The 26348-nt window shown below is 39.9% G+C and overlaps 1 protein-coding gene across 1 annotated transcript in view; it reads right to left on the bottom strand.

Annotated features, from left to right (window-relative positions):
• Positions 1-275: 275 nt before the first annotated feature.
• LOC138851235 (cell adhesion molecule Dscam2-like) overlaps positions 276-26348 on the bottom strand; it is a gene marked incomplete at its 3' end in the record, with an annotated part of 206258 nt that continues 180185 nt past the window's right edge. Inside the window, exons 13-16 of the mRNA XM_070080113.1 lie at positions 21457-21603; positions 9572-9727; positions 687-850; positions 276-399 (exon numbers count right to left, since the gene is read on the bottom strand). Coding sequence (XP_069936214.1) covers positions 276-399; positions 687-850; positions 9572-9727; positions 21457-21603 — 591 coding nt within the window. The remainder of the gene's footprint in view (positions 400-686; positions 851-9571; positions 9728-21456; positions 21604-26348) is intronic.

The raw sequence follows: 26348 nt of genomic DNA, 5'->3' as shown, positions 1-26348 counted from the left end.
CCTTACGTAATCTAAAGTATCTACAGACAGTTCTAGTGATCCAAATTTATTCCAGAATTCCTACAGACAGCCCCAGTGACCTGTACATGATTCAAGAATACATGCAAACAGCTCGACTTATCTTACTTTATCCCAAGTTGCTACAGGTAGCACCAAATAATCCAGATTTGATCCTAAGCACGTACAAACAGGGATTTGACTGTACTTGATGAAGAGTATCTCCTGATACACTCAATGACTCATGAATACCCTTGGAAGCGAGCCTGGCTACGTACCTGTGGAAGATGGGGTGGCGGAGACAAGAGCAGAAGAAGGCCCCTCGCCCACCCTGGTAGCAGCAGTCACCCACATCTCGTAGCGGTGATGAGGTTTCAGCTCAGTCACTTCCAGCCAGCGGGTCTGTTGACACTCAAGTAGTCACACCACGGTTTGTTAAAAAAAACTATTATTATTATTATTATATTCAATGCTATTACTATTATTAAATGAATATGATTACAAATACAATTTAAGACCCCCTGTGTAATTGCACATATTCAGGACGCCAACACTAAACAACATGACAGACGTGTTGAATAATTTGTGAGAGTGACAATGGAAAGTGACAATGGTGGTGAGAACATGATGGAGGTAGAGATGACACGGGTTGTGACGGTGAGCAGATGTAAAAAGAGGGACAGACCTACCTGAGGGGGCAATATTCTCTTGGTGGCATCTCTGTCCGGCGGGGCTCGGACGTAGAGGATATACTTGGTGATGATACCGTGGCTACGCTGTGGTGGTGACCAGGCCACCACCACACTCTCTGCTCCACTCACCACAGCTTTGATCCCAGCTGGTGCTTGTGGCACTGTTACAGCAGAGAAGAGAAGTGACACAGGTTCGTGTGATAATTTAAACCTTCAGAAAACAGATAATGATGACAATGATAATTTATATTTTTTATACAGTATATAATTTACAAAGGATCAATTAATTTAAAGAAAACCTCTGGTTATGCAGAGCATTTCCTGCATATTTAAAATTAACTTACAGGTTAATTTACAAGAATGCTATAGTTTGCAGTTTTTGATATTGAATTATGATATATGACATTTTGGGATATTTTTCATAACAACTGGGTATAATATCTGTAGTGGTGGATACTTAAGTTATACATATTTTTTGCTTTTACATATGTTTCTGCTGGTAAATTGAGCTTGAGCAGAATTTATCTATGCAGAATTTAGGTCAGATTTAGGATTCGATTTATAAGCATAATCTTGAAGTAGGTGACAGATAAGGAACATTTGTCATCTTCTGGAAGGGAGTTCCAAATTTTGAGGTCCATTATTTACATTAAGTTCCTAGATAGATTGAGTCCAACATTGCAATATATCAAAGGGGTACTCATTTTTTTTTATATTGTGTCTATGTATATTATTGTAGTTCTCCAGGAAGAGTTGGAAAGCTGGGAACGGCACGCCCTCTATAGGCGAAGACAACCGATAACAGAACTCAAAGGCAGCAGACTCTGCAGTAAGAAAAGCAAGACCAACTGGGAAAAGAAAATGGTAAGCTCAAATTCATTCTGTCATAGAGAGTCAGGAAAGACAGTGGGAACAAATGAGGCCATAAATAAAACTGAAAGAAACGCAAAATATTTTTTCTCATATGCAAAATCTAGGGCAAAAAACAAACGAAAAAAACTAATAGCGGGTTTTTAATTACAAGAGACGGAACATACAATGACAACAACAAGGAAATAAATGAAATACTCAAATTCCAATATGATTCAATGTTCAGAAATTCTTTATGAACGAGACAATGATGAAGAACTGCAGGAAGCCGTCATCACCTACCTTAAATATTCTATGCAGCAGCAGCCTGTACACTGGAATTATCCCCACAATCATTCAAAACACCAATATAACCCCACTCTACAAAGGCGGCAACAAAGCCATTGAAAAAAAAAGATACAGATAGCGATGACTTCTCGCATTATCAAGGTTTTTGAAAAAGTATTAAGGACGATTATCATCTGCCAGTGATATGTGACTACATCAGTTGCACAACCCAGGTCAACATGGGTTCAGAACACGTCGCTCCTGCCTCTGGCAATTGCTGGACCATTAAAGCATGACCTTAGGTATACCAGAAGCCAAGAAAACTCACAAATGCCTGAAAAGAGTATAGATGGAAAGGTGGGCATATGGATATTTACCTTCCTAAGAGTAATAAACAGAATAAAATCAGAGCCTACTACAAGCCCAACACATATCCTACTTCTCTTCCTGATTCTCATATCTGACATAGAAAGGGACATAAACCATAATACTCCACCATCCTTTGCAGACGATACTAGGATCATGAGAGTATCATCCATAGAAGACACAGCGAGTCTTCAAGCTGAAAGCAACCAAGTTTTCCAGTGAGCTTAATAACAACAATTTAATGCTCAATGAAGACAAATTTCACTTACTACGTAAGGGAAAATTTGAAATAAATAAATAAAAACAGGATAAACTTGAGCACTGGATAGAGCGTAAGTCTGTGAGAGATCTGCAACTGATAATGTCGGAAGACCTTACATTCAAAGAGCGTAATAATGTTGTTATTGCATCTACAATGAAAATAATTAACACTAAGTCACTCTCCTCTCTCTAGACTCTAGTATTGGTGTGTACTAATGGCCCCCCTTCATGCCAAGAGAAGCTGCAGAACTGGAAAATGTATCAAGGACCTTCATGACTAGGCCTTATGGTAAATCCAGACTTGATTAAACAGGCTGTTAATGCTGCAGACACAGAATCCAAAGAATAAACTACAGCCTGGCTGGTCCGGCACTGGCTTTAGGTATTTGTCCAGTTCCCTCTTGGAGACAGCCAGGGGTCTATACGTAATCCTCCTTATGTACGATGGGAGGCTGTTAAACAGCTTTGGGCCTTTGAGACTCATTGTGTTTTCTCTCTGTATACTCATGGCAGCTCTGCTTTTCATTAAGGGAATGTTGAACCGCCACCCGAGTCTTGCTCTCTAAGGGACTGATTTCTGCATGCAGATTTAGGACCAGTCCCTCTAGGATTTTCCAGGGATAAATTATGATCGCCCTCTCTCTTCCGAGCTTCAAGGAGTACAGGTTTAAAACTTTGAAAAGATCCCAGTAATTGAGGTGCAAACTTTAGAGCAAGGGATAGTAAGGGGATAGTAACCCCTTCTCCTGTATATATTACTAAATGTATAAGGAAACTTTCGTCTTTCCTTTTGGGCCACCCTGCCTCGGTGGGATACAGCCGGTTTGTTGAAAGAAAGAAAGAAGATATATATATATATATATATATACATATATATATACATATATATACATATATATACATATATATATATATATATATATATATATATATATATATAAACTAAAAGAGGAGGCAGTTAGGGTAAGATATAAACAGCTATTGGAGGATAGATGGGCTAATGAGAGCATAGGCAATGGGGTCGAAGAGGTATGGGGTAGGTTTAAAAATGTAGTGTTAGAGTGTTCAGCAGAAGTTTGTGGTTACAGGAAAGTGGGTGCGGGAGGGAAGAGGAGCGATTGGTGGAATGATGATGTAAAGAGAGTAGTACGGGAGAAAAAGTTAGCATATGAGAAGTTTTTACAAAGTAGAAGTGATGCAAGGAGGGAAGAGTATATGGAGAAAAGGAGAGAGGTTAAGAGAGTGGTGAAGCAATGTAAAAAGAGAGCAAATGAGAGAGTGGGTGAGATGTTATCAACAAATTTTGTTGAAAATATGAAAAAGTTTTGGAGTGAGATTAACAAGTTAAGAAAGCCTAGAGAACAAATTGATTTTTCAGTTAAAAATAGGAGAGGAGAGTTATTAAATGGAGAGTTAGAGGTATTGGGAAGATGGAGGGAATATTTTGAGGAATTGTTAAATGTTGATGAAGATAGGGAAGCTGTGATTTCGTGTATAGGGCAAGGAGGAATAACATCTTGTAGGAGTGAGGAAGAGCCAGTTGTGAGTGTGGGGGAAGTTCGTGAGACAGTAGGTAAAATGAAAGGGGGTAAGGCAGCCGGGATTGATGGGATAAAGATAGAAATGTTAAAAGCAGGTGGGGATATAGTTTTTTAGTGGTTGGTGCAATTATTTAATAAATGTATGGAAGAGGGTAAGGTACCTAGGGATTGGCAGAGAGCATGCATAGTTTCTTTGAATAAAGGCAAAGGGGATAAAAGAGAGTGCAAAAATTATAGGGGGATAAGTCTGTTGAGTATACCTGGTAAAGTGTATGGTAGAGTTATAATTGAAAGAATTAAGAGTAAGACGGAGAATAGGATAGCAGATGAACAAGGAGGCTTTAGGAAAGGTATGGGGTGTGTGGACCAGGTGTTTACAGTGAAACATATAAGTGAACAATATTTAGATAAGGCTAAAGAGGTCTTTGTGTCATTTATGGATTTGGAAAAGGCGTATGACAGGGTGGATAGGGGGACAATGTGGCAGATGTTGCAAGTGTATGGTGTAGGAGGTAGGTTACTGAAAGCAGTGAAGAGCTTTTACGAGGATAGTGAGGCTCAAGTTAGAGTATGTAGGAAAGAGGGAAATTTTTTCCCAGTAAAAGTAGGCCTTAGACAAGGATGTGTGATATCACCGTGGTTGTTTAATATATTTATAGATGGGTTTGTAAGAGAAGTAAATGCGAGGGTCTTGGCAAGAGGCGTGGAGTTAAAAGATAAAGAATCACACACAAAGTTGGAGTTGTCACAGCTGCTCTTTGCTGATGACACTGTGCTCTTGGGATATTCTGAAGAGAAGTTGCAGAGATTGGTGGATGAATTTGGTAGGGTGTGCAAAAGAAGAAAATTAAAGGTGAATACAGGAAAGAGTAAGGTTATGAGGATAACAAAAAGATTAGGTGATGAAAGATTGGATATCAGATTGGAGGGAGAGAATATGGAGGAGGTGAACGTATTCAGATATTTGGGAGTGGACGTGTCAGCGGATGGGTCTATGAAAGATGAGGTGAATCATAGAATTGATGAGGGAAAAAGAGTGAGTGGTGCACTTAGGAGTCTGTGGAGACAAAGAACTTTGTCCTTGGAGGCAAAGAGGGGAATGTATGAGAGTATAGTTTTACCAACGCTCTTATATGGGTGTGAAGCGTGGGTGATGAATGTTGCAGCGAGGAGAAGGCTGGAGGCAGTGGAGATGTCATGTCTGAGGGCAATGTGTGGTGTGAATATAATGCAGAGAATTCGTAGTTTGGAAGTTTGGAAGGGTTGTTGAGGTGGTTCGGACATGTAGAGAGAATGGAGCGAAACAGAATGACTTCAAGAGTGTATCAGTCTGTAGTGGAAGGAAGGCGGGGTAGGGGTCGGCCTAGGAAAGGTTGGAGGGAGGGGGCAAAGGAGGTTTTGTGTGCTAGGGGCTTGGACTTCCAGCAGGCATGCGTGAGCGTGGTTGTGTACGAAATGGTTTATAATACCGACAAGATGAGAGTAAGACACATGTGCAACATCTGGGTATCTTTATTGTAGACGTTTCGCCATCCAGTGGCTTTATCAATACAAATTCTATGACATAACTTGAAGACAGTAAAACTATGTACAGAAGATGAGGTAATCAGTCCCTCAACCTAGGAGTAGGTGCGAACAGCACCATAGTCGTGGAGATTCTGAAGCAGAAGAAAGAATCCTGGCGCTTATATAGTAACGTCAGGTGTAGCAGACGAGGGCAAATTCACTGGTAGGCGGGATTCCCCAGTGGAAGTAGGTCCTTCCCAAAGAGATGGGTTAGTTGTAGTAGTAGTTGTCGTAGTCGTGAAGGTTATGTACATGTCCTCAGAATTAAGATTCCATTCTGAGGACATGTACATAACCTTCACGACTACGACAACTACTACTACAACTAACCCATCTCTTTGGGAAGGACCTACTTCCACTGGGGAATCCCGCCTACCAGTGAATTTGCCCTCGTCTGCTACACCTGACGTTACTATATAAGCGCCAGGATTCTTTCTTCTGCTTCAGAATCTCCACGACTATGGTGCTGTTCGCACCTACTCCTAGGTTGAGGGACTGATTACCTCATCTTCTATACATAGTTTTACTGTCTTCAAGTTATGTCCTAGAATTTGTATTGATAAAGCCACTGGATGGCGAAACGTCTACAATAAAGATACCCAGATGTTGCACATGTGTCTTACTCTCATCTTGTCGGTATTATATACCATTTCGTACACAACTTGTCAGACACTGCAACATCATGGAATCTTAATTCTGAGGACATGTACATAACCTTCACGACTACGACAACTACTACTACAACTAACCCATCTCTTTGGGAAGGACCTACTTCCACTGGGGAATCCCGCCTACCAGTGAATTTGCCCTCGTCTGCTACACCTGACGTTACTATATAAGCGCCAGGATTCTTTCTTCTGCTTCAGAATCTCCACGACTATGGTGCTGTTCGCACCTACTCCTAGGTTGAGGGACTGATTACCTCATCTTCTGTACATAGTTTTACTGTCTTCAAGTTATGTCCTAGAATTTGTATTGATAAAGCCACTGGATGGCGAAACGTCTACAATAAAGATACCCAGATGTTGCACATGTGTCTTACTCTCATCTTGTCGGTATTATATACCATTTCGTACACAACTTGTCAGACACTGCAACATCATGGAATCTTAATTCTGAGGACATGTACATAACCTTCACGACTACGACAACTACTACTACAACTAACCCATCTCTTTGGGAAGGACCTACTTCCACTGGGGAATCCCGCCTACCAGTGAATTTGCCCTTGTCTGCTACACCTGACGTTACTATATAAGCGCCAGGATTCTTTCTTCTGCTTCAGAATCTCCACGACTATGGTGCTGTTCGCACCTACTCCTAGGTTGAGGGACTGATTACCTCATCTTCTGTACATAGTTTTACTGTCTTCAAGTTATGTCCTAGAATTTGTATTGATAAAGCCACTGGATGGCGAAACGTCTACAATAAAGATACCCAGATGTTGCACATGTGTCTTACTCTCATGCGTGAGCGTGTTTGATAGGAGTGAATGGAGACAAATAGTTTTTAATACTTGACGTGCTGTTGGAGTGTGAGCAAAGTAACATTTATGAAGGGATTCAGGGAAACCGGCAGGAGATGGGAAGTACAGTGCCTGCACTCTGACGGAGGGGTGTTAATGTTGCAGTTTAAAAACTGTAGTGTAAAGTACCCTTCTGGCAAGACAGTGATGGCGTGAATGATGGTGAAAGTTTTTCTTTTTCGGGCCACCCTGCCTTGGTGGGAATCGGCCAGTGAGATAATAATATATATATATATATATATATATATATATATATATATATATGTATATATATATATATATATATATATATATATATATATATATATATATATATATATATATATATATATATATATATATATATATATATATATATATATATATATAAATAAATAAATAAATAATTGTACCCACGAACAAGTGGTATTGATCATAATAACACTGCGATTAGTCAAGGAGCCGAAGCCATGCTGCACTGGCCTGCCTCATGGTGGGCGAAAACTCATGATGCTTTAATCCACCTGACCACACTCGCTACCCAAGGACATATGGTGGTGTGGAGTCATCCACACCACGGACAGGGAGGAGCTGCTGATCACACGTAATAGTACAGTCATAAGCCAGTAGTATCAATTTGTCCCAGTGGGATCAGAGATCTTGGGATCATGGGGAAAACATGCCATACGTTTTCTTAAAGAACTGGGTTCTAGACTTAATGCCACCACCAGGGACCCAAGGGCAGCCACTTTCATGTTCCAGCGCCTCAGCGTGGTCATCCAGAGGGGAAATGCTTGCTGCATACTGGGCTTGTGCCCGGCTTCAGAGGAGCTGGAGGAGATTCATAATCTTTGATATTTTGAACCAATGTATTAATGTTTATGTTTTCTGTCAATGCATTTTGTCTATTAATAAAGTTCACATAGAAAATAGAATATAGGGGTTGGTGGGAGAAGAGAATATTCAAACATATTCTTCTCTGAGGATGAGGGTCCCCAGTCCAGTTCTAGAGGTGGTACCTCTCTCACTCTCTCAATATACGATTCTATTTCTCTCGACTATGGACCTGCTTAGTATAACTTTCCTGGCCTTTTAAAACTCAAATAGATGTTTAAAATCTCTCACATCGTTTGTGATGTGGTTGGTTACCAGCTCTGTGCCCTGTTTCTTACGTGGCTAGTAAACGATTTGCTAATGTTGTTGAATAGTTCTTATTCGTTTCCTTATTTTCTAATATATGCACGTGAAGTTTGAAAATAAAAAATCAGACATGGTTTGATTATTTTCATCTTAGATTGTCTACATTATACCAGAACGTGGTTGAAGCCTTACTGTTGTCAGTGATAGAGTTCTGGACATTCAAAGGATCTCTCCACTGTCTTGAACTTGTTCATTAAGATCTCTCCCTTTCAGAAGTGATGGAAAATGAACAGCTAGTTTTATCAATCATTTCAGTTAACTTGAGAGAGTTTCTCCAGCACACACTACATAGCATGGATGATACCCTCCTCGCGCACACTTCTGCATGGATCTGCTGACATTGGATGCAAACTGTTTCTTCTTTTTCCTGAAGTGGTTCAATAATCAGCGGTCCCTCATATCTTGTACCAAGTCCGAGACCTTCCAGATTCTTATACGAAGTAAAATCCCGTGGCTCAATTACAGCTAGCCTTGAAATATGGCATTCTCCAGGCGAGTCACTTGGTCGACACCAAGTGACTCGCCTGAAGAATGCCATGTCGTGTTCTGCCAGGAAACCTGAGATGATTAATTCTGCTTTTGCAACCTAAGCATGATGAGCAAGTCCTGATACCTTTATAAAATGTTGTTGAATACTGAGTATCCAACAGCATTTCTTACATGCTAAATCTAAGGAAGCTTTACGAGCCATATGAGATGACATATTACAATTCTTCAACGTAAAATCACATACCATACACAAAGCAGCATATTTATCTGATGAGTCACACTTTAAGTGTTCTGGGTTCTGGGTTATCCATCCACTCGCGCTTTAAATTCTTGCTGATACCACACTTTGGGACATCTCCAGAGTCACTAATTTTAATATCACCTTAGGGAATACAGTAATAAGAACAATGATCCAAATGCATGAACCTACTTGCAAAGTCAAGAGCGAGAGCCACGAGTGAAAACTGATATGTACTGGACACAGGTAGTTAAGTAGCTGAAGTGTGAAAATATGAAAATAGTTATTAGAATGCAACAAAAGTACCGAGATTGTCTGTCTTTTTACATTTTACCACCAAATCCCAGGAACTTGAAAAAATTTCAAAGGGTGGCATCGCTGAACTGCTCATCCCCCCCGCTCCCCCTCCCCATCTTACGTCTCAAGTAGGCTGGTGGTCAGGCAGTGGTGCTTCGTTTGACTCCTGACACACACACCAGCCTCAGGCACTGCCTCTGCCCAGCTCAACTTAATAAATCTCTGGTTGCATGTTAGGAATTGGTATAAAACCTTGATAACTGATACCGACAACTCTACTTACCGTCTTCCTCCGTAGCACAGTTGACAGGGTGTGAGGCAACGCCGAGGCCAGCCCTTGTGGAGGCAGCCACACTGACAGAGTAGTTGGTGTATCTCTCCAGGTCTCCCACGATGGTATTCTGTCCGGTCACGACACGTGACTCTCCCGCTGGTAGACCTGAAGAAGGCCAGTTACTGCTAGGTTAATTACCGGTGAAAAAGATTAGAGAACGATTAAAATTTTAGATTTTATGAATTTTCTGAGTTAACACCATCTGGCTGCATGAGTAGAGGTTGTCTCGCTTTCGTCACTTCTCACATTATCAAGGAATTAATTATAAAAAGGCGACCTCACACCTCATTCAGCATGCTAAACTTGAGATTAGTTAATATTTGGTCGGGTAAAAAATCAAATAAGATTTATGAGCGACATGTCAGGCATAGCTTAAATGCCTTACAAATTCTAATAATTATAAATGAATCTACTATAAATCCATAAACTAATCTTCATATTAAAATCAATACTACTAAGGTTAATTTGATTATATTTCTCTCAACCATTGACCTGCTAAATACAACTTTTTCGGCCTTTAGAAAATCTATTGGATGGTTTAAATCTCTAACATGAATAAACAGCATCAAACTTTGTCCACTTCTAATGCGATATTTATATTGTTGTAATCTTAGTTCAAGATTATTACTAGTTTGACCGTAATTAACTTTACTGATAATTTTTTACTAGGAATCGTATAGACACAACCATCAGCATTTCTGGGAGAATTCTTAATCAAATTTTTTTTTTACTGTATCAGTATTTATAAATACAATTTTGATTTTAAAATTCTTAAGCAGAGAAAATATATCAGGGTTTTCGTTGTAAGAAAAAACGAACATATTCTTGGCTGAATATGCCTGTCATTTTTTGAATTGTAAAATGTATTTCTGGCAATTTTAAAATAACTGTCAATAAGGTTTTCAGGGAATTTTAACAGCACTGTATGACTCTTGTGGGTTTAGCGCAATCTTAGATCATTTGCTATTTCAAAATTTCTCGTCTATGATGTCTGAATCGCAAATACGGAAAGCTCTCAAAAAATGGGTGATGATAAAAAACATACTGCGGGCGGGGATTGAACTCGTGGTGAGTCGTAAAACTCCAGGTCAGTGTGGAAGCCACTGCTCCAGGTAGCTATGCGCTGGCCTGGAGTTTTACGAATCATTCGCCACGAGTTCAATTCCCGCCCTTGGTATAGATGGTTTGCAATTGTGTCATTACGATTTCGTGAGTCATGGATGAGAATACAGAATGTGTGACTATCATGATGTGAAAAATAATATAGTACTTAAGAACAGTTATTTGTTGGTTTTCTGCTATTTTCAATTTAACTTCATGGTTCCCCTTAATAATTAAGACAAATGAGCTATTTTGTTTAAACTCAACAGTAAACATTATGTTAGAAGCTAGACTATTTAATTCAAGAAGGAAATGGTTTATATATATATATATATATATATATATATATATATATATATATATATATATATATATATATATATATATATATATATATATATATATACAATATATACATATATATATATATACATATACAATATATATATATATATATATACATATACAATATATATATATATATATATATATATATATATATATATATATATATATATATATATATATATATATATATATATATATATATATGTAATGTTAAATGATCAGTTATGGAAGGAGAAAAGAGAATATGAATGTGTAAATTCAAGAATTATGTGGATTAAAGTAAAGGTTGGATGCGAGAAGTGGGTCATAATAAGCGTGTATGCACCTGGAGAAGAGAGGAATGCAGAGGAGAGAGAGAGATTTTGGGAGATGTTAAGTGAATGTATAGGAGCCTTTGAACCAAGTGAGAGAGTAATTGTGGTAGGGGACCTGAATGCTAAAGTAGGAGAAACTTTTAGAGAGGGTGTGGTAGGTAAGTTTGGGGTGCCAGGTGTAAATGATAATGGGAGCCCTTTGATTGAACTTTGTATAGAAAGGGGTTTAGTTATAGGTAATACATATTTTAAGAAAAAGAGGATAAATAAGTATACACGATATGATGTAGGGCGAAATGACAGTAGTTTGTTGGATTATGTATTGGTAGATAAAAGACTGTTGAGTAGACTTCAGGATGTACATGTTTATAGAGGGGCCACAGATATATCAGATCACTTTCTAGTTGTAGCTACACTGAGAGTAAAAGGTAGATGGGATACAAGGAGAATAGAAGCATCAGGGAAGAGAGAGGTGAAGGTTTATAAACTAAAAGAGGAGGCAGTTAGGGTAAGATATAAACAGCTATTGGAGGATAGATGGGCTAATGAGAGCATAGGCAATGGGGTCGAAGAGGTATGGGGTAGGTTTAAAAATGTAGTGTTAGAGTGTTCAGCAGAAGTTTGTGGTTACAGGAAAGTGGGTGCAGGAGGGAAGAGGAGCGATTGGTGGAATGATGATGTAAAGAGAGTAGTAAGGGAGAAAAAGTTAGCATATGAGAAGTTTTTACAAAGTAGAAGTGATGCAAGGAGGGAAGAGTATATGGAGAAAAAGAGAGAGGTTAAGAGAGTGGTGAAGCAATGTAAAAAGAGAGCAAATGAGAGAGTGGGTGAGATGTTATCAACAAATTTTGTTGAAAATAAGAAAAAGTTTTGGAGTGAGATTAACAAGTTAAGAAAGCCTAGAGAACAAATGGATTTGTCAGTTAAAAATAGGAGAGGAGAGTTATTAAATGGAGAGTTAGAGGTATTGGGAAGATGGAGGGAATATTTTGAGGAATTGTTAAATGTTGATGAAGATAGGGAAGCTGTGATTTCGTGTATAGGGCAAGGAGGAATAACATCTTGTAGGAGTGAGGAAGAGCCAGTTGTGAGTGTGGGGGAAGTTCGTGAGGCAGTAGGTAAAATGAAAGGGGGTAAGGCAGCCGGGATTGATGGGATAAAGATAGAAATGTTAAAAGCAGGTGGGGATATAGTTTTGGAGTGGTTGGTGCAATTATTTAATAAATGTATGGAAGAGGGTAAGGTACCTAGGGATTGGCAGAGAGCATGCATAGTTCCTTTGTATAAAGGCAAAGGGGATAAAAGAGAGTGCAAAAATTATAGGGGGATAAGTCTGTTGAGTGTACCTGGTAAAGTGTATGGTAGAGTTATTATTGAAAGAATTAAGAGTAAGACGGAGAATAGGATAGCAGATGAACAAGGAGGCTTTAGGAAAGGTAGGGGGTGTGTGGACCAGGTGTTTACAGTGAAACATATAAGTGAACAGTATTTAGATAAGGCTAAAGAGGTCTTTGTGGCATTTATGGATTTGGAAAAGGCGTATGACAGGGTGGATAGGGGGGCAATGTGGCAGATGTTGCAAGTGTATGGTGTAGGAGGTAGGTCACTGAAAGCAGTGAAGAGTTTTTACGAGGATAGTGAGGCTCAAGTTAGAGTATGTAGGAAAGAGGGAAATTTTTTCCCAGTAAAAGTAGGCCTTAGACAAGGATGTGTGATGTCACCGTGGTTGTTTAATATATTTATAGATGGGGTTGTAAGAGAAGTAAATGCGAGGGTCTTGGCAAGAGGCGTGGAGTTAAAAGATAAAGAATCACACACAAAGTGGGAGTTGTCACAGCTGCTCTTTGCTGATGACACTGTGCTCTTGGGAGATTCTGAAGAGAAGCTGCAGAGATTGGTGGATGAATTTGGTAGGGTGTGCAAAAGAAGAAAATTAAAGGTGAATACAGGAAAGAGTAAGGTTATGAGGATAACAAAAAGATTAGATGATGAAAGATTGAATATCAGATTGGAGGGAGAGAGTATGGAGGAGGTGAACGTATTCAGATACTTGGGAGTGGACGTGTCAGCGGATGGGTCTATGAAAGATGAGGTGAATCATAGAATTGATGAGGGAAAAAGAGTGAGTGGTGCACTTAGGAGTCTGTGGAGACAAAGAACTTTGTCCTTGGAGGCAAAGAGGGGAATGTATGAGAGTACAGTTTTACCAACGCTCTTATATGGGTGTGAAGCGTGGGTGATGAATGTTGCAGCGAGGAGAAGGCTGGAGGCAGTGGAGATGTCATGTCTGAGGGCAATGTGTGGTGTGAATATAATGCAGAGAATTCGTAGTTTGGAAGTTAGGAGGAGGTGTGGGATTACCAAAACTGTTGTCCAGAGGGCTGAGGAAGGGTTGTTGAGGTGGTTCGGACATGTAGAGAGAATGGAGCGAAACAGAATGACTTCAAGAGTGTATCAGTCTGTAGTGGAAGGAAGGCGGGGTAGGGGTCGGCCTAGGAAGGGTTGGAGGGAGGGGGTAAAGGAGGTTTTGTGTGCGAGGGGCTTGGACTTCCAGCAGGCATGCGTGAGCGTGTTTGATAGGAGTGAATGGAGACAAATGGTTTTTAATACTTGACGTGCTGTTGGAGTGTGAGCAAAGTAACATTTATGAAGGGATTCAGGGAAACCGGCAGGCCGGACTTGAGTCCTGGAGATGGGAAGTACAGTGCCTGCACTCTGAAGGAGGGGTGTTAATGTTGCAGTTTAAAAACTGTAGTGTAAAGCACCCTTCTGGCAAGACAGTGATGGAGTGAATGATGGTGAAAGTTTTCCTTTTTCGGGCCACCCTGCCTTGGTGGGAATCGGCCAGTGTGATAATAAAAAAAAAAATAATATATATATATATATATATATATATATATATATATATATATATATATATATATATATATATATATATATATATACAATATATATATATATATATATATATATATATATATATATATATATATACAATATATATATATATATATATATATATATATATATATATATATACAATATATATATACAATATATATATATATATATATATATATATATATATATATATATATATATATATACAGTATATACAGTATATACATGTATATATATATATATATATATATATTATTTATTATTTTTATTATCACACCGGCCGATTCCCACCAAGGCAGGGCGGCCCGAAAAAGAAAAACTTTCACCATCATTCACTCCATCACTGTCTTGCCAGAAGGGTGCTTTACACTACAGTTTTTAAACTGCAACATTAACACCCCTCCTTCAGAGTGCAGGCACTGTACTTCCCATCTCCAGGACTCAAGTCCGGCCTGCCGGTTTCCCTGAATCCCTTCATAAATGTTACTTTGCTCACACTCCAACAGCACGTCAAGTATTAAAAACCATTTGTCTCCATTCACTCCTATCAAACACGCTCACGCATGCCTGCTGGAAGTCCAAGCCCCTCGCACACAAAACCTCCTTTACCCCCTCCCTCCAACCCTTCCTAGGCCGACCCCTACCCCGCCTTCCTTCCACTACAGACTGATACACTCTTGAAGTCATTCTGTTTCGCTCCATTCTCTCTACATGTCCGAACCACCTCAACAACCCTTCCTCAGCCCTCTGGACAACAGTTTTGGTAATCCCGCACCTCCTCCTAACTTCCAAACTACGAATTCTCTGCATTATATTCACACCACACATTGCCCTCAGACATGACATCTCCACTGCCTCCAGCCTTCTCCTCGCTGCAACATTCATCACCCACGCTTCACACCCATATAAGAGCGTTGGTAAAACTATACTCTCATACATTCCCCTCTTTGCCTCCAAGGACAAAGTTCTTTGTCTCCACAGACTCCTAAGTGCACCACTCACTCTTTTTCCCTCATCAATTCTATGATTCACCTCATCTTTCATAGACCCATCCGCTGACACGTCCACTCCCAAATATCTGAATACGTTCACCTCCTCCATACTCTCTCCCTCCAGTCTGATATTCAATCTTTCATCACCTAATCTTTTTGTTATCCTCATAACCTTACTCTTTCCTGTATTCACCTTTAATTTTCTTCTTTTGCACACCCTACCAAATTCATCCACCAATCTCTGCAACTTCTCTTCAGAATCTCCCAAGAGCACAGTGTCATCAGCAAAGAGCAGCTGTGACAACTCCCACTTTGTGTGTGATTATTTATCTTTTAACTCCACGCCTCTTGCCAAGACCCTCGCATTTACTTCTCTTACAACCCCATCTATAAATATATTTAACAACCACGGTGACATCATACATCCTTGTCTAAGGCCTACTTTTACTGGGAAAAAATTTCCCTCTTTCCTACATACTCTAACTTGAGCCTCACTATCCTCGTAAAAACTCTTCACTGCTTTCAGTAACCTACCTCCTACACCATACACTTGCAACATCTGCCACATTGCCCCCCTATCCACCCTGTCATACGCCTTTTCCAAATCCATAAATGCCACAAAGACCTCTTTAGCCTTATCTAAATACTGTTCACTTATATGTTTCACTGTAAACACCTGGTCCACACACCCCCTACCTTTCCTAAAGCCTCCTTGTTCATCTGCTATCCTATTCTCCGTCTTACTCTTAATTCTTTCAATTATAACTCTACCATACACTTTACCAGGTACACTCAACAGACTTATCCCCCTATAATTTTTGCACTCTCTTTTATCCCCTTTGCCTTTATACAAAGGAACTATGCATGCTCTCTGCCAATCCCTAGGTACCTTACCCTCTTCCATACATTTATTAAATAATTGCACCAACCACTCCAAAACTATATCCCCATCTGCTTTTAACATTTCTATCTTTATCCCATCAATCCCGGCTGCCTTACCCCCTTTCATTTTACCTACTGCCTCACGAACTACCCCCACACTCACAACTGGCTCTTCCTCACTCCTACAAGATGTTATTCCTCCTTGCCCTATACACGAAATCACAGCTTCCCTATCTTCATCAACATTTAACAATTCCTCAAAATATTCCTTCCATCTTCCCAATACCTCTAACTCTCCATTTAATAACTCTCCTCTCCTATTTTTAACTGACAAATCCATTTGTTCTCTAGGCTTTCTTAACTTGTTAATCTCACTCCAAAACTTTTTCTTATTTTCAACAAAATTTGTTGATAACATCTCACCCACTCTCTCATTTGCTCTCTTTTTACATTGCTTCACCACTCTCTTAACTTCTCTCTTTTTCTCCATATACTCTTCCCTCCTTGCATCACTTCTACTTTGTAAAAACTTCTCATATGCTAACTTTTTCTCCCTTACTACTCTCTTTACATCATCATTCCACCAATCGCTCCTCTTCCCTCCTGCACCCACTTTCCTGTAACCACAAACTTCTGCTGAACACTCTAACACTACATTTTTAAACCTACCCCATACCTCTTCGACCCCATTGCCTATGCTCTCATTAGCCCATCTATCCTCCAATAGCTGTTTATATCTTACCCTAACTGCCTCCTCTTTTAGTTTATAAACCTTCACCTCTCTCTTCCCTGATGCTTCTATTCTCCTTGTATCCCATCTACCTTTTACTCTCAGTGTAGCTACAACTAGAAAGTGATCTGATATATCTGTGGCCCCTCTATAAACATGTACATCCTGAAGTCTACTCAACAGTCTTTTATCTACCAATACATAATCCAACAAACTACTGTCATTTCGCCCTACATCATATCGTGTATACTTATTTATCCTCTTTTTCTTAAAATATGTATTACCTATAACTAAACCCCTTTCTATACAAAGTTCAATCAAAGGGCTCCCATTATCATTTACACCTGGCACCCCAAACTTACCTACCACACCCTCTCTAAAAGTTTCTCCTACTTTAGCATTCAAGTCCCCTACCACAATTACTCTCTCACTTGGTTCAAAGGCTCCTATACATTCACTTAACATCTCCCAAAATCTCTCTCTCTCCTCTGCATTCCTCTCTTCTCCAGGTGCATACACGCTTATTATGACCCACTTCTCGCATCCAACCTTTACTTTAATCCACATAATTCTTGAATTTACACATTCATATTCTCTTTTCTCCTTCCATAACTGATCATTTAACATTACTGCTACCCCTTCCTTTGCTCTAACTCTCTCAGATACTCCAGATTTAATCCCATTTATTTCCCCCCACTGAAACTCTCCTACCCCCTTCAGCTTTGTTTCGCTTAAGGCCAGGACATCCAACTTCTTTTCATTCATAACATCAGCAATCATCTGTTTCTTGTCATCCGCACTACATCCACGCACATTTAAGCAACCCAGTTTTATAAAGTTTTTCTTCTTCTCTTTTTTAGTAATTGTATACAGAAGAAGGGGTTACTAGCCCATTGCTCCCGGCATTTTAGTCGCCTCATACGACACGCATGGCTTACGGAGGAAAGATTCTTTTCCATTTTCCCCATGGACAATAGAAGAAATAAAAAAGAACAAGAGCTATTTAGAAAAAGGAGAAAAACCTAGATGTATGTATATATATATATATATGCATGTGCGTGTCTGTGAAGTGTGACCAAAGTGTAAGTAGGAGTAGCAAGATATCCCTGTTATCTTAGCGTGTTTATGAGACAGAAAAAGAAACCAGCAATCCTACCATCATGCAAAACAGTTACAGGTTTTTGTTTCACAGTCATCTGGCAGGACGGTAGTACTTCCCTGGGTGGTTGCTGTCTACCAACCTACTACCTATATATATATATATATATATATATATATATATATATATATATATATATATATATATATATATATATATATATATATATATATATATATATATAGATATTCTTAAACATTAAGCATAAAACATCATCAACATAGCTGTACCACTTAGCTTTATCGCGAAGAAATCTGTTAAGCAATCCTGTTTCAAAATATTCCATATGCAAATTGCTAAGGACTCATGAAAGAGGATTTCTCATTGCCATACCAAAGTTATGACTGTAGAAATCGCCATTAAACTCAAACTTTGCATCACCAATACAAAGTTTATTAAGCTCAATGATTGTTGGCACAGGCAAAGGTAAATCGTAATTATCGAGGTTTTCAGAGAGGAAACTTACTGAAACTTTTGTTAACAATGAAGTGGCATCAAAACTATACTGCAATTATTTAAGCGAGTTATGGTGCCTAATTTATCAACTAAATATCATTCTTAACATTAAAGTTAGAAACTTTGCCAACAATTGGGCTCAATGTATCTACTAGCCATTTAGGTTATTTCTAGAAAACTGAACCTAAAGAGCTAATTATGGGTTTGGCTGGATTACCTGGTCTGTTTTGATTAATCCCTTGATTAATCCATTGGTAGTACTTCATGCAACCACTCACTGGAAGACCTTCATGCATCCCAGTCGTAGATCTTCATGCAACCCACTGGTAGTCCTTCTTGTAACGCTCTGGTAGTACCCTCCTGTAACTCACTAGTAGCCCTTTCTGTAACCAACTGGCAGTACCCTCCTGCAACCCATTGGTATACCTCCCTGCAATCCACTACGGGACCATCCCGCAATCCATTGATATTTTCTCCTACATCCTACTGGTAGGCCTTCCTGTGTAACTCATTGGTAGACATTCGTGCAACTCACTGGTGAGTCTTCCAGAAATGAACTTGTAGTCACATTTGCAACTCACTTGTTGTCCCAGTGTAACCCACTGCTTGCTTCTCCAGCAACAACCAAGTGGTTGGTAGTCTTTAATGCAACCCACTGGTTGTACAAAACCACAGTTCACTGCTAGTTCTCCCTGTAACCCAGTCATAAGCCTGTTAGCATGCAACTGGAAGTCTTTCCTGAAACTTACTGGTAACCAGCTGCCAGTGGGTTGCAGGTGGAATTTCCAGCAGGGTGCAGATGGGACTACCAGTAGGTTGCAGGTGGAACTACCAGAGGGTTACAAGAAAAACTACCTTGCATGAGAAACTTCCAATGGGGTGCAGGAGGGAATAACACGGCGTTGCAGATAGCACTACCAGTGGGATGCAGGTGGAGCTTCCATTGGGTTGAATGTTGGACTTCCAGTGGGTTGTAGGATAGACTTCCAGTGATCTACTGGTGATACTACCCGTGGTGTTCAAGAGTCACTACCACTAGGGTAATGGCTGGGCTACTAGTGAGTCACAGGTGGGACTATCAAAGGATAGTAGGTGGAACTACCAGTGGTTTGGGGTAGAGCTACGTGTGGATTGTCGGTTGATCAACAGCGAGTCGTAGGAAATATTACCAGTTCGTTGCAAAATGTGTTACCAGTGGATTGCACGTGAGACTCCCGCTGGGTTGCATTTGAGACTACCAGTGGACTGCATTAAAGACTACTAGTGGGCTGCTGGAGAACCTACTACTGGGTTGTATGAGTCACCGCAAGTGACTTACAAGAAAGAATACCAGAATAATGGAGATGAGACTACCAGTGAGATGAAGGAGGAACTACTAGAGGATTGTAGGTGGGACTACCAATAGGTAACATGTGGGACTACCATTGGCTTGCAGGTGAGATTACTAGTGGGTTGCACGAAAGATTACTAGTGGATTGCACGAAAGATTACTTGTGAGTTGCACAAAAGATTACCAGTGGGTTGCATGAAAGATTACCAGTGGGTACCCAGAAAGACTACCAGGGATTGCTGGTGGGGTGCAATGGGGACTACCAGAGGACTGCAGGTAGGACTCCCAGTGAGTTGAGTTGGGTTGCTGGAGAAACTACCATTACATAGTGATATTTGACGTTTTTATAGTTTGTGTCGTGGAGATACTCTATATCTCTGGTCCCGAGTTCAACTCTAGACCTACATTTGTTCTGGCATCTACACACTGTCGCAGTTGGGAAACTGGAAGTGCTGAAACCAATTTCAGTAATGGGGGAGTTTTATGCCTTTTGTGAAGTATCTGCTGAAGGTCTGCAGTTAGGGTAGTTTTTGGATTCCTTTATTCCTTGCGTGATGCTGTGCTTCTTCGAGCATTATTGCTGTTTGGCGAATGGGTCGCCATATTGTTCTGGCAAACTGTCTGATTGCCTTGATGGTTGAGAAGTTAGTTCATTTAGGGACTTGGTGTTGTCGGTCATATTTTAAGTGTAAGTCGAGTCAATCTGAGCACCTGGAGTTTACCTGGAGAGAGTTCCGGGGGTCAACGCCCCCGCGGCCCGGTCTGTGACCAGGCCTCCTTAGGTCAGTGTCCCAGGATGCGACCCACACCAGTCGACTAACACCCAGTACCCATTTTACTGATGGGGAACATAGACAACAGGTGGAAAGAAACACGTCCAATGTTTCTACTCTGGCTGGGAATCGAACCCAGGCCCTCACCGTGTGAAGCGAGAGCGTTAACCACCAGGCCACATACACATGTATATCATTGGTGTCTGCAATAATTAAGAAGACTGGGAAGGAAAATGCTTCACTTGCCAAGTAGACACACTTATACTGGATAAATAATACGCAAAATTGAGATTGGTAAGACACATAATTAAGATAAGACATAAGTAAGATAAGACATAAATAAGATAAGACATAAGTAAGATAAGACAAATAAGGTAAGACATAAGTAAGATTAGTAAAACACATAAGATAAGTTAGACACATAAGTAAGATAAGCAATACACATAAGTAAGATTGGTAAGACACATAAGTAAGGTAATTAAGACACATAACAAAAATTGGTAAGACACAAAAGATATAATTAAGGTAAGTAAGACATAAGAAAGATAAGTAAGACTTAAGTAAGGTAAGACCAATATGTTAAGTAAGACTTAAGTAAGATAAGACACATATGTATTATAAGTAAGACACCTCAGATAAGTAAGACACCTCAGATAAGTAAGACACACAAGTAAGATAAGTAAGGCACAAGCAAAATAAGACTCATAAGTAAGATTAGTAAAACGCATAAGTAAGATAAGACACAAATAAGGTAAATAAGACACATCAGTAAGATAAATAAGACATGTACCTTTAATGCGAAACTTATCGGTATTGAAGAAGATTAATATCTTGACTGGTGTACTGACCTGTGTGGTCGTCCATGGGAGTGTAGGTGAGGGTGTAGGTGGTGATGCGACCGTGGGTGAGTGCAGGTGGTGGTGGGGACCAGGTCACCTGAACTCTAGTGGAAGTCAGTGCCACACATGTCACCCCCTCCGGTGCTGCCTCAGGAACTGCAAGATTAACCATTATTATTAGACTTTAATGACAATAATATTAATAATAATAATAATAATAATAATAATAATAATAATAATAATAATAATAATAATAATAATAATAATAATTACTCTCACAATACGCCATACTAAATAAGTAGTAATATTAAATATATTTTTTTAGGATAAATGTGTTAAGCACAGTGAATGAAATTCGCACTCTCACAGTGAATGTCTTCGTCTGCTACGTGTCCCTCACCACCTGACGCCAGTATATAAGCGCCATCTTACCTTGCCTGTGCTCCAGATTCTTTACTACGGTGCTCTTCACTAACTCCATGGCTGAGGGAGTGATTACCTCATCTTTTGTATATAGTTCTACTGTCTTCCAATTGTGCCCTTGAAATTGTATTGATAAAGCCACTGATTGGGGAAACGTCTATAATAAAGATACCCAGATGTTGCACATGTGTGTAATTTTCAACTTGCAAAGAGAACAGACTGACTGATGTTGCAGTGGCTAGGCTTAGGTTTGTTTACAAGTACTTCTGGCAGTTTGGTAGACACACAGAGGATGATCTAACAAAATGCAGAGTATGTGGCCAGCCCTACAGTCACTATCTTGAACAATATGTGCTTAATTGTCCACTTACCGAGGAATATATAGTACAATAATGTCAAGATATCAATGAAAATAAGATATCAGATACATTATGCAAATTTCCTAGATTTACTTGTAACAGACAAGTATTCCTGCACTCATGTTAACCATTTAAAGGGTCTAGTTCCTAGGCCCTTTGTGTATCCATGTGCTATTGTGCTGCCGTTCACAGGATGGATATGGGGTGCACAATAAACTAGCCACTTAGGTGGCAAAAATCTAATCTAATTCTTCACAATCTGTATGCAACAAATGCACTTTAACTCTGTTACCTATTTTTAGTGCTGACCTTGATTATGCATAAAATTTTTCTGCAGTAACTGAACCTTGCAATATATCGATGATTATGAATGGGTCAAATAACCAGGTCTTCACTTTGTTTATGTCAGTGTTAGGTCACTTTTACCCAAAATCACAGAGTTTAAGATTTTAGCAAACGAGACTAAGGCGGCAGTAATGTCTATGTATCCTGGTTAGATGAGACAGTGATTAACGATGAAGTTAAAATAGAAGGTTACAATATAAAACACAAATAGACAAGTTGGTGGAGTAGGTGCTTATGTAAGAAATGTCTTAGCTTACAACCCAAGACCCGATTTCTTTGACACTAAACTGGAGATTCTATGGTTCGAGTTGTTACCCAAACCATACTAGTAGGAACTGTTTTGTTCTCTCCCACCCATGATCAGTTCTTGGAAAACTTGTAGAGAATCTTGTCCAGAACTGAGCACAATTGTGAGGCAATAATACTGGGAGACTTTAATATCTGTTGTCAACAACAGAATAACTGCATATGTAAAAGGTATAAGCAACTTCTAGGATTAAACAGTTACACTCAACTAATTAATGCACCAACCCGGATCGCAAAGTTCTCAGCCACCATACTCTACCACATATTTTGTGACCCTCTGATAACATTAGTCAGTCAGGCGTCATTACCACAGCGTCTTATTTATCATTTTATCACAACTGCACTGGGAAAATTGTAAACAGGATACACAGTTGTGATTGGACTGTTATAATGTGGAAAATTTTTATAATTTTCCTGAAATTAGTGTGTAAAAATTAAAAAAAAAAAATAGTAAAATGTAGTATTGGTGTGACTTTTAGAAAATTTTCAATTGACAGATGAACCAACACACTGGGAGAGCGAATAAAAAAAAGGTTGAACATACACGTAAAATGGAGTGTTGCAGAATTTAATAATGTGTAATCGTGGCCGACGTTAGAGTGTATCGGTAATAATTAAGGACCATGAAATGAATATCATAGGTATCTTGAAGTGTTTATATCAATATTAATTCCTCCCGAATAGGGCTGATAAGGAAGATAATACTTTACGCGGTGATTGTGAGATATTTATTCTTCAAGTGCACCTATAATAAGTTTATCCTAGCTCCCTAAAATATGGTATCAACTCCTTACTTAAGGTATCTAATATTGGCCAATATTTAGTATATCTGCCGGCTAGGGAGGCGTTATGATGTATCAAAAAGACAATAACTTGATAAGTAACTTTGGTCTGCCTTCCACTCTCTTAATGTTGTATAATATGAATACATGTAATAAAGTTGTGGACCAACAAACTGTTTAATGTCAAGTCAGTGAATCATAATTATAACCCACAATCTAATTTACCGTTGTTATTACCTGGAGTTTACCTGGAGAGAGTTCCAGGGGTCAACGCCCCCGCGACCCGGTCTGTGACCAGGCCTCCTGGTGGATCAAAGCCTGATCAACCAGGCTGTTACTGCTGGCTGCACGCAAACCAACGTACGAGCCACAGCCCGGCTGGTCAGGTACCGACTTTAGGTGCTTGTCTAGTGCCAGCTTGAAGACTGCCAGGGGTCTACTGGTAATCCCCCTTATGTGTGCTGGGAGGCAGTTGAACAGTCTCGGGCCCCTGACACTTATTGTATGGTCTCTTAACGTGCTAGTGACACCCCTGCTTTTCATTGGGGGGATGTTGCATCGTCTGCCAAATCTTTTGCTTTCGTTGTGAGTGATTTTCGTGTGCAAATTCGGTACTAGTCCCTCTAGGATTTTCCAGGTGTATATAATCATGTATCTCTCCCGCCTGCGTTTCAGGGAATACAGGTTCAGGAACTTCAAGCACTCCCAGTAATTCAGGTGTTTTATCTCCTTTATGTGCGCTGTCAAGGTTCTCTGTACATTTTCTAGGTCAGCAATTTCACCTGCCTTGAAAGGTGCTGTTAGTGTGCAGCAATATTCCAGCCTAGATAGAACAAGTGACCTGAAGAGTGTCATCATGGGCTTGGCATCCCAAGTTTTGAAGGTTCTCATTATCCATCCTGTCATTTTTCTAGCAGATGCGATTGATACAATGTTATGGTCCTTGAAGGTGAGATCCTCCGACATGATCACTCCCAGGTCTTTGACGTTGGTGTTTCGCTCTATTTTGTGGCCAGAATTTGTTTTGTACTCTGATGAAGATTTAATTTCCTCGTGTTTACCATATCTGAGTAATTGAAATTTCTCATCGTTGAACTTCATATTGTTTTCTGCAGCCCACTGAAAGATTTGGTTGATGTCCGCCTGGAGCCTTGCAGTGTCTGCAATGGAAGACACTGTCATGCAGATTCGGGTGTCATCTGCAAAGGAAGACACGGTGCTGTGGCTGACATCCTCGTCTATGTCAGATATGAGAATGAGAAACAAGATGGGAGCGAGTACTGTGCCTTGTGGAACAGAGCTTTTCACCGTAGCTGCCTCGGACTTTACTCTGTTGACTACTACTCTTTGTGTTCTGTTTGTGAGGAAATTATAGATCCATCGACCAACTTTTCCTGTTATTCCTTTAGCACGCATTTTGTGCGCTATACGCCATGGTCACACTTGTCGAAGGCTTTTGCAAAGTCTGTATATATTACATCTGCATTCTTTTTGTCTTCTAGTGCATCTAGGACCTTGTCGTAGTGATCCAATAGTTGAGACAGACAGGAGCGACCTGTTCTAAACCCATGTTGCCCTGGGTTGTGTAATAGATGGGTTTCTAGATGGGTGGCGATCTTGCTTCTTAGGACCCTTTCAAAGATTTTTATGATATGGGATGTGAGTGCTATCGGTCTGTAGTTCTTTGCTATTGCTTTACTGCCCCCTTCGTGGAGTGGGGCTATGTCTGTTGTTTTTAGTAACTGTGGGACGACCCCTGTGCCCATGCTCCCTCTCCATAGGATGGTAAAAGCTCGTGATAGGGGCTTCTTGCAGTTCTTGATGAACACGGAGTTCCATGAGTCTGGCCCTGGGGCAGAGTGCATGGACATGTCATTTATCGCGTGTTCGAAGTCATTTGGCGTCAGGATAACATCAGACAGGCTTGTGTTAACCAAATTCTGTGGCTCTCTCATAAAAAATTCATTCTGATCTTCGACTCTCAGTCTGGTTAGCGGCTTGCTAAAAACTGAGTCATATTGGGACTTGAGTAGCTCACTCATTTCCTTGCTGTCATCTGTGTAGAACCCATCTTGTTTAAGTAGGGGCCCAATACTGGACATTGTTCTCGACTTTGATTTGGCATAGGAAAAGAAATACTTTGGGTTTCTTTCGATTTCATTTATGGCTTTTAGTTCTTCCCGTGATTCCTGACTCCTATAAGATTCCTTTAGCTTAAGTTCGATGTTTGCTATTTCTCTGACCAGTGACTCCCTACGCATTTCAGATATATTGGCCTCTTTTAGCCGCTCTGTTATTCTTTTCCGTCGCCTGTAAAGGGAGCGCCTGTCTCTTTCTATTTTACATCTACTCCTCCTTTTTCTTAGAGGAATAAGCCTTGTGCATACATCGAGTGCCACCGAGTTAATCTGTTCTAGGCATAAGTTGGGGTCTGTGTTGCTTAGTCTATCTTCCCAGCTTATATCGGTTAGGACTTGTTTTACTTGGTCCCACTTTATGTTCTTGTAATTGAAGTTGAATTTGGTGAATGCTCCCTCGTGACTAATCTCATTATGTCGGTCTGGGGCTCCACGCATACATGTCTGAACCTCGATTATGTTGTGATCTGAGTATATTGTTTTTGATATGGTGGCATTTCGTATCAGATCATCATTGTTAGTGAAGATGAGGTCTAGTGTATTCTCCA

This window comes from Cherax quadricarinatus, unplaced genomic scaffold (genome assembly GCF_038502225.1).
Source record: "Cherax quadricarinatus isolate ZL_2023a unplaced genomic scaffold, ASM3850222v1 Contig152, whole genome shotgun sequence".
NCBI lineage: Eukaryota > Metazoa > Arthropoda > Malacostraca > Decapoda > Parastacidae > Cherax > Cherax quadricarinatus.
Note: the sequence above shows the minus strand (reverse complement) of the source record. Positions and strands in the feature narration are given on the sequence as shown.